The sequence below is a fragment of the Protomyctophum parallelum genome (assembly GCF_964188405.1).
Source record: "Protomyctophum parallelum genome assembly, chromosome: 22".
Classification (NCBI taxonomy): Eukaryota; Metazoa; Chordata; class Actinopteri; order Myctophiformes; family Myctophidae; genus Protomyctophum; species Protomyctophum parallelum.
The window spans coordinates 37,023,711-37,032,368 of record NC_139714.1 but is presented as its reverse complement, the minus strand read 5'-3'; the positions used below and the strand labels follow the sequence as shown (position 1 = coordinate 37,032,368).

Here is an 8,658-nt window from a genome sequence, read left to right as displayed (position 1 = left end):
CATAGAAGTGTCTATATTTGTATGTCTCTAAATGTTTTGATGAATTGAACAATGTGGACCCTGTTGTAAACAAGTGTAATGCTTAATTGGGTCGTCCACTCACAGTTAACAGTCTTTGTATTGAGTTTGTGCTTGAAATGTACTGTACTTCTACAAACTGTTAATAAATATTTCAATCAATCAATCAATCAATCAAGTATGTATTAACAGTTCGTAGAATTACAGTAGCCTACATTTCAAGCACAACTCAAATATACAAAGACTGTTAACTGTGAGTGGACGACCCAATAAAGCATTACACTTGTTTACAAGAGGGTCCACCTTGTTCAATTCATCAAAACATTTAGAGACGTCACGTACAAATTATGAAGAGAGAGAGAGAGAGAGAGAGAGAGAGAGAGAGAGAGAGAGAGAGAGAGAGAGAGAGAGAGAGAGAGAGAGAGAGACATAGACATTGAATCATGAATAAATGAATATCTGCACCTATGAGTATCCTCGCCTGGTTGGAGTCTATCCACATAAACAGAGATCCAGGGGGGTTGCTCTGCTGCTCCGCTGCCTCGGCGGACAGCCTCAGGAAGGCAGCCGACCACAGCAGCGCCAAGCCGGCGTGGAGGAGCCGCGTGGACCGGCTGGAGAGAGCCGGAGGAGACATCATGGATGGAAGAATGAAGAGATCTGTTAGTCTGTCTATCACTCTGTCTGTCTGTCTGTCTGTCTGTCTTTGATTCTTTTTCTTTTTCGGCTCTGCAACTTTTTTTTTCCTTTTCTTTTTTTCTCCTCTCCGCCGTTCATTGGTTCAGATGAAGAACCTCCCTGGCTCCAGCCGTGTGTGTGTGTGTGTGTGTGTGTGTGTGTGTGTGTGTGTGTGTGGGTGTGACTGTGCGTGTGACCGTGTGTGTGTGTGCGTGCGACACTGGGGGAGGATGTAGGAAGCGTGTATGGCCACAAGGTGGCGGAGTCGCACTAAATGTAACCAGACAGTGGCATTCCATGTAAAAAAGAAAAAAACAGATTGATTGATTGATTGATTGATTGATTGATTGATTGATTGATTGATTGATTGATTGATTGATTGATTGATTGATTGATTGAACAGTTTATTAGACCAGTGGTTCCCAAAGTGGGATTCGGGGACCCCCAGGGGTCCTTGAGGGAGTTCCAGGGAGTCCCCAGTTAAATGATAGTTTGTAACCAAAAGGACCCTTATGGGTCTGTAACTCTGAGAGCGTACAAATGGAACCAAATGCATGTGTACTGTCTGTCAGTCACTCTCAGAGTCAACACTATCGTTTTAATATGTTCAGTCCTGCACTCACTCCAGGCCCCTCGCCAGAGAGAATGTTGTCCACTCATTCCAGGCCCCCTCGCCAGAGAGAATGTTGTCCACTCACTCCAGGCCCCTCGCCAGAGAGAATGTTGTCCACTCATTCCAGGCCCCTCGCCGGAGAGAATGTTGTCCACTCATTCCAGGCCCCTCGCCAGAGAGAATGTTGTCCACTCACTCCAGGCCCCTCGCCAGAGAGAATGTTGTCCACTCACTCCAGGCCCCTCGCCAGAGAGAATGTTGTCCACTCACTCCAGGCCCCTCGCCAGAGAGAATGTTGTCCACTCACTCCAGGCCCCTCGCCAGAGAGAATGTTGTCCACTCACTCCAGGCCCCTCGCCAGAGAGAATGTTGTCCACTCACTCCAGGCCCCTCGCCAGAGAGAATGTTGTCCACTCATTCCAGGCCCCTCGCCAGAGAGAATGTTGTCCACTCATTCCAGGCCCCTCGCCAGAGAGAATGTTGTCCACTCACTCCAGGCCCCTCGCCAGAGAGAATGTTGTCCACTCATTCCAGGCCCCTCGCCAGAGAGAATGTTGTCCACTCATTCCAGGCCCCTCGCCAGAGAGAATGTTGACATATTAATTAAGAAATTGTAAAGATAATATGGGATTAGAGGAAGAGTATTAAATTGGGGGCGAAGCTATTTAAGTGACAGGAAACAATTTGTGAAGTTGGGTGAGTTGGGTGAGCCACCCCCCCCCCCACCCCCATTTCCCCTCACTGTATAATGTATCTTTTCCCTTTTTTGCTTCCTATATGATGAATTCCTGTTCTGTTCTTTAGCTACATAGAAATGTCTATTTGTATGTCTCTAAATGTTTGTATGTCTCTAAATGTTTTGATGAATTGAACAATGTGGACCCTGTTGTAAACAAGTGTAATGCTTAATTGGGTCGTCCACTCACAGTTAACAGTCTTTGTATTGAGTTTGTGCTTAAAATGTACTGTAAATTCTACAAACTGTTAATAAATATTTCAATCAATCAATCAATCAATCAAGTCTGTCTCTTCATGCTTGGGCAATTGCTTGTGGAGTCCCCCAGGGGTCGGTATTGGGTCCTAAACTGTTTATTATGTAAATAATAATAATGATGTCTGAATTGTGATGTATCTAATATATTGAAAATGGTAGTTTTCGCAGATGACACAAATATGTTTTGTTCCGGAAAGAATCTACATGAGCTATTGGACCTGGTCACTTCAGAATTATGCAAGTTAAAATGGTGGTTTGATAAAAAATAAATTGTCACTAAATCTGGCTAAAACTAAACTAATGTTATTCAGTAATTATAAAATAGATAATCAAGTAAATATACAGGTATGGCGTTGAAATTGAGAGAGTTTCTGAAAACAAATGTCTTGATGTAATAATTGATGATAGAATTAACTGGAAGTCTCATATTAAATAATAAATTATCTAGAAGTCTTTCAGTTTTAAATAAAGCAAATCACCTTATCACCCTAAACTATAATTCACTACGTATGCTATACTGTTCCCTGGTTTTGCCGTACCTAAACTACTGTACAGAGGTTTGGGGGGGGTACTCATAAAACTTAATTTAATGCAATAACTACTTCAAAAACGAGCTATAAGAATTATACATAATGCTGGATATAGAGATCACACTAATACATTATCTTTTAATTTTATCATGTTCGGAATAAAGTTTTTCATTCATTCAATATCATACATGTTTTTCTAAAATGATGGCTGTGCACAATGAGCCAAATGCCACTAAGTAAATTGAGCCAATTTCCCTAATATTAATATTAATATGAATCACTATTGATATTGTCCATGCTTTGTGTGTCTGTGATGTGTAGTGTAGCCTACCATCCATCTTCAACCGCTTATCCGTAGTCGGGTCGCGGGGGCAACAGCTCCACCAGAGAGCTCCAGACTTCCCTCTCCAGAGAAACATTAGTGACTTCTTCCTGGGGGATGGTGGTGATGATTTGATTGGCTGAGTAATGTGATGATGTATGATGATAAGAGCGCCCCTCACTTCACACAGGTGTTTATTTGATCATGTCTTTGCTACTCAAATTATGCTGAATGACCTTTAATTTGGATTTCCATACCCATTTAAGAGACGTTTGTGCGATATTGTATTTAACAAACTTTATTTAATTGGCCAGACAGACAGACAGACAGACAGACAGACAGACAGACAGACAGACAGACAGACAGACAGACAGACAGACAGACAGACAGACAGACAGAAGAATGCTTTGAATCTATGATGATAAATTAAGGAGTTTAAATTATAATTATTTTAACTGTAAATCACTGGATTAAGAGCACCTGATAAACTCACACTGTAATAAATATAACATTTTATAAAATAAATGTAAAAAAGGAAATGACAAATAATTACAATCATAAATAATAATAAATAATAATACATAATAATAAATAATAGTAAATAATAATAAAGAGGATATTTTTAATAGAAACTCTACGTCACATCCTGCCTAGACAGACAGACTGTAGTGTGTGTGTGTGTGTGTGTGTGTGTGTGTGTGTGTGTGTGTGTGTGTGTGTGTGTGTGTGTGTGTGTTCCATCCAGTCAGCCAGTGAGTCAGTCAGATCCAACATGGCGGCGTCGCTGCAGCCTCTCTCGGCTCTGTCGGACCAGGATCTTTTCTCGGAGCTCCGGGCGCGGGGCTTCGCGCCGGGCCCCGTGACGGAGAACACCCGGCCCGTCTACCTCAAGAAGCTCAAGCGGCTCCGCGAGGACCAGGGGTCCGCCGCCGGGGCCGGGGGGTCCGCCGGGGGGTCCCCCGGAGGAGGAGGAGGAGGAGCGGCCGGCGGCGGCGCTAAGACGCGCGGCTCGGCGGGCGGCGGCGGCTCGGCGGGCGGCCAGGCCAACAACAACAACACCGAGGCTTCGGGAGGAGGAGGAGGCCGAGGCGGGGGAGCGGCGCGCCGGAGCGGGGCGGCGAGGCACTGCGACGCCGAGGCCTCTCCTCCTCCTCCGGGCCTCCGGAGGCCGGGAGGCGCTAAGCTCCTGCTGGGCTTCAGCTCCGACGAGTCGGACGTCGAGGCACCTCTAGTGCCTCCTACCCAGAAGAAGGCCTCCATAGGCGGCTCGAACCACAGGAAACACCGAGGCTCCGCGGGAGGCCTGTCTCCCACCACCACCGGGTCGAGGCAGCAGCCCCAGCCGCCCCTCAGGCCTCCCGGAGCGGGCACGAACACCACCGCGGCTCCCCGGAGGAGCCACCACGGCCAAGGAGACGTTTACAACTCCTCCTCTCTCCTCCTCGGTTTTGACGGGGAGATGAGGAGGAGCCCCCCGCCGCTGTCTGGCTCTGGCTGGGGGGGTCCCCGGGTCAGGGGAGCGGGCAGCCCCCGGGAGGAGGAGGGGGGTCCCCGGGAGGAGGAACCGGAGGAGGCGGAGGAGAGCAGGAGGTGCGGCGGCGGCTCAGTGAACGGCAGCCGGCTGGAATACAGCGACTCGGAGGAGGAGGAGGAGGAGGAGGAGGAGGAGGGTAGGCTGGTTGATTCATATTATTTATCATGTTGGTTTTTATCTATTTTACAATAGTGGGGTCCGGGGACCCCCCAGAGCCTCCAGAGGGGTCCATGAGGGAGGAGTTATAGGCCAGGGGGTCCCCAGCTAAATTGATAGTAAATTGGGGGTCCCTGAGGTAGAAATGCCATTGAATGGGGGGTCTGTAGACTAATGCATGTCAAACTGGTGGGGTCCTTGAAATTAAAATTGTTGAAAATCACTGCTAGAGCCACTATGGGTCCACTGGCATATCCTTTCAAATGGGGGGGATAATGTGTGTACATTTGGGGGTCCTTTACATGATGAAGTTAGGGAACCCCTGTTTTACAGGGGTCTTCAACCAGGTAGTGGTCCTTGAGGGGGTTCCAGGTGGTCCCCAGCTAAATGATGGAGAGTTGCGCTCTCAAGAGTTAAATTATTGTTAAACATCTGCATTATAAGTTAATTTACCAGAAGTCTACACAATTAGAATAGTTATTTTGATCAACGTTTGCCTGTTATCTCTCCTAATGGTACCAACATCAATACAGCATGGAATTGTGGACAAAATCTTATCCAACGACAACAAAATATTCTTTAGTTTTGGGTCTGAGAGGCTAAATGTCATCAAATGGTGGTCCGTGGCTCAGATGGATCTGAGAGGCTAAATGTCATCAGATGGTGGTCCGTGGCTCAGATGGGTCTGAGAGGCTAAATGTCATCAAATGGTGGTCCGTGGCTCAAATGGATCTGAGAGGCTAAATGTCATCAAACGGTGGTCCGTGGCTCAAATTATGAATAAATAAATAATGAACCTCCTACCTTGATATGAAAACTTTGAAATACACTGATGAATTATTATGTATATTATGTTTGTTGTTATGTTGTTTGATATATTTGTTGTATGTAAACGCCCGCCGGGAATCGAACCCGGGTCTCTCTCGTCCCACACATGAAAGTCCAACGTCTTAACCGCTGACTCAAAGGGATGTCTCTGACTCGGGGGAGATATTAGACTTCAGTTTTGAGGCCATCTTCAGGCTCCGGGGACCACCAGTCGTCCTTGGAGGGGTTTCCAGCAGGTGGTCCCCATGCAGCTAAATGACGATAAACGTTGAGTAACCAAATGGACCCTTAGCTTATAGGTCTTTAACTCTTGAGAAGATTTACATCTGTGGTTTTCAACCATTTTCACATCAAGGTCCATTATTTATTCATCATTTGAGCCACGGACCACCATTTGATGACATTTAGCCTCTCAGACCCAAAACTAAAGAATGTTGTTGTTGGATAATATTTTATCCACAATCCATGCTGTATTGATGTTGGTACCATTAGGAGAGATAACAGGCAAACGTTGATCAAAATAACAATTCTTTTTTTTCTTAAATTTTTATCCCACGATTTTGTAACCCAGTTTTCTTTTCACCCAGTGGCAATTATCTAATGTAATCCTGGGCGCTACACTTCCTCTGCCAACCTGGGGGGGCAGCGGACTGACCTCATGCCTCCTTCTATGCATGAGGAGTCCAAGCTGCTTCTTTTCACCTGACAGAGGGGAATTTCCCCGGCCGGACGTAGCGCGTGGAAGGGACACGTTATTCCGACCAGTTCCTTTCCCCTCCATCAGGCGTCCCGGCTGGCCAGGGGGAGGTAGTTTTAGAGACCAGGATTACGGCATGTTTTTGTGAGGGTACCTACCCTAGGGGACACGTGGAGAACATGCAAACTCCACACAGAAAGGCCCTATCGCCAACCCCCGCCTCGGGTATGGGCACTGATGACGCGGAGGAGGGAACACGCCGCCAGTGCCCACAGCGTCCCCAGCGGGAATCGAACCCAGGACCTTCTAGCTGTGAGGCGACAGCACTACCAACTGTGCCACCGTGCCCCGCAAAAAACAATTCTTCTACATTCTCTAATTGTGTATATAGACTTCTGGTAAATTAGCTTATAATGCAGATGTTTAACAATAATTTAACTGTTGGGAGCGTCCATTTGGTTTCATTTTACGCTCTCAAGAGTTAAAGATCTAATAATTAGGGTCCATTTGGTTACCAACTGTCCATCATTTAGCTGGGGACCACCTGGTTGAAAACCACACTGGTTCACAGAACAGCCTTCTATTAAGGAACATGCTGAAATAGCTGATCTACAAGCTAAAATAGTGTTGTAGATCTGCTATTTCCGCATTTTGTAAAATTATACAATTTATATATATATATATATAACAAAATGCCTGTAATTCGTTGGTATATTTCAGTTATTTGTGCCACTTTCTCATTATGAAGCCTAAAAGCCAAGGCAAATAAAGATAATTGTAATTTCTATTCATAATGTTCCAATTTCCAACGTCAAAAAACTATTCCTACTACTACTAACGATTATAACACAATTCTATCGTTAATCACAGTTATGTGTGTGCCAAATTAATCGTCAGCTTAAATGTGTAATCGATACAGCTATAAAAGTCAATCAGATATATAGAGCACCAAGGGGCACGGTGGCACAGTTGGTAGTGCTGTCGCCTCACAGCTAGAAGGTCCTGGGTTCGATTCCCGCTCGGGGCGCTGTGGGTGCTGGCGGCGTGTTTCCTCCTCCGCGTCATCAGTGCCCATACCCGAAGGTACCCTCACAAAAACATGCAGTAATCCTGGTCTCTAAACAGCCTCCCCCTGGCCAGCCGGGACGCCTGATGGAGGGGAAAGGAACTGGTTGGAATAACGTGTTCCTTCCACGCGCTACGTCCAACCAGGGAAACTCCCCCCTGTCAGGTGTAAAGGAGCAACTTGGACACTCAAGCATGAAGGAAGCATGAGTTAAGTCCGTTGCTCTCCCTAGGTTGGTGGAGGGTGTGTAGAGCCCAGGATCACATCACAGGATGATTGACACAGGGGTGAAAAATGGGTTACAAAATCGTGGGACAAAAAAATATAAATTTAAATAAAATATAAAAAAAAGATATATAGTGCACCTGACGTCACTGTCGGTAGAGGGCGTCAGTCCCCAGGTTCATGTATTTTTTTATTTGCATTGTGATCCCCATAGGGGGATTTTAGATATCTTCATATAAGAACTGCGTTTGAAAAATAAACCGATCACCCCGGCCTTTTCACTCATATGGATATGAAGCATCGACTGAAGGTGGAAATGTACAAATATACTCAAAGAGTAACAAAATAAGCGTTAGAATCGAGTCAAACAACCCAGACTCTCCCAGAGACTACATTTCCGGGTAGGTGGGGTGGCTGCATCTGCCCGTCGCACAACCGAAACTGAATGTTAATTACGTTTATTTTTATTTTATTGATATTTAATGTTTCGTCGTTAGTACGAGTCGAGTCACCACCAGCTGAGTTTACGTCGACGAGGAATCTCAGGAACGCAATGTGTTGACAGCTGGGCGTGACGTATACTAGCAGCGACATTGCCTTCTTCATATGTAGTTTCAAGGCTTTTGCGGCCACATTAATTCCATTTTCTCCAGAAACTGGCTGTATCAAATATGAATGGACATCATTAACGACGCACAGCCACTCCCCTGACAGAAAGGCCGCGGTGGTCGGAATATCTTTCAAACACAGTTCTTATATGAAGCGACCCAAAATCGCCCTATGGGGATTACAATGCAAATAAAACATACACTAAATGTCTAAATTGTAAATTGTAGCCAATGTTTTGCTTTTGTAGCCTCTCTGTGTGAATCTGTCATGCATAATCATTGCTTGTTGCTCAAAGTCATTGTCAGAGTCACATATCCTCTTGAGTCTCTGAAATTGTCCAAACGGTATGTTTGAAATGAGACTGGAGGGATGGAAGCTATCTGCCCGT

At 45.7% G+C, this 8,658-nt stretch overlaps 2 protein-coding genes and 1 long non-coding RNA gene across 6 annotated transcripts in view; 2 read left to right on the top strand and 1 right to left on the bottom strand.

The window, feature by feature from the left end:
- wif1 (wnt inhibitory factor 1) overlaps nucleotides 1-737 on the bottom strand; it is a 16,639-nt gene extending 15,902 nt beyond the window's left edge. For both annotated transcript variants that reach the window (XM_083758256.1, XM_083758257.1), the window contains exon 1: nucleotides 484-737. In XM_083758256.1, coding sequence (XP_083614382.1) covers nucleotides 484-658 — 175 coding nt within the window. In that variant the 5' untranslated portion in view covers nucleotides 659-737. The remainder of the gene's footprint in view (nucleotides 1-483) is intronic.
- LOC310853503 overlaps nucleotides 1-8,658 on the top strand; it is a 273,260-nt gene that overhangs the window by 210,870 nt on the left and 53,732 nt on the right. The window lies entirely within an intron of this gene.
- Nucleotides 3,912-8,658, top strand: part of lemd3 (LEM domain containing 3) — a 36,659-nt gene continuing 31,912 nt past the window's right edge. For all 3 annotated transcript variants that reach the window (XM_083757877.1, XM_083757878.1, XM_083757876.1), the window contains exon 1: nucleotides 3,912-4,825. In XM_083757877.1, coding sequence (XP_083614003.1) covers nucleotides 3,928-4,825 — 898 coding nt within the window. In that variant the 5' untranslated portion in view covers nucleotides 3,912-3,927. The remainder of the gene's footprint in view (nucleotides 4,826-8,658) is intronic.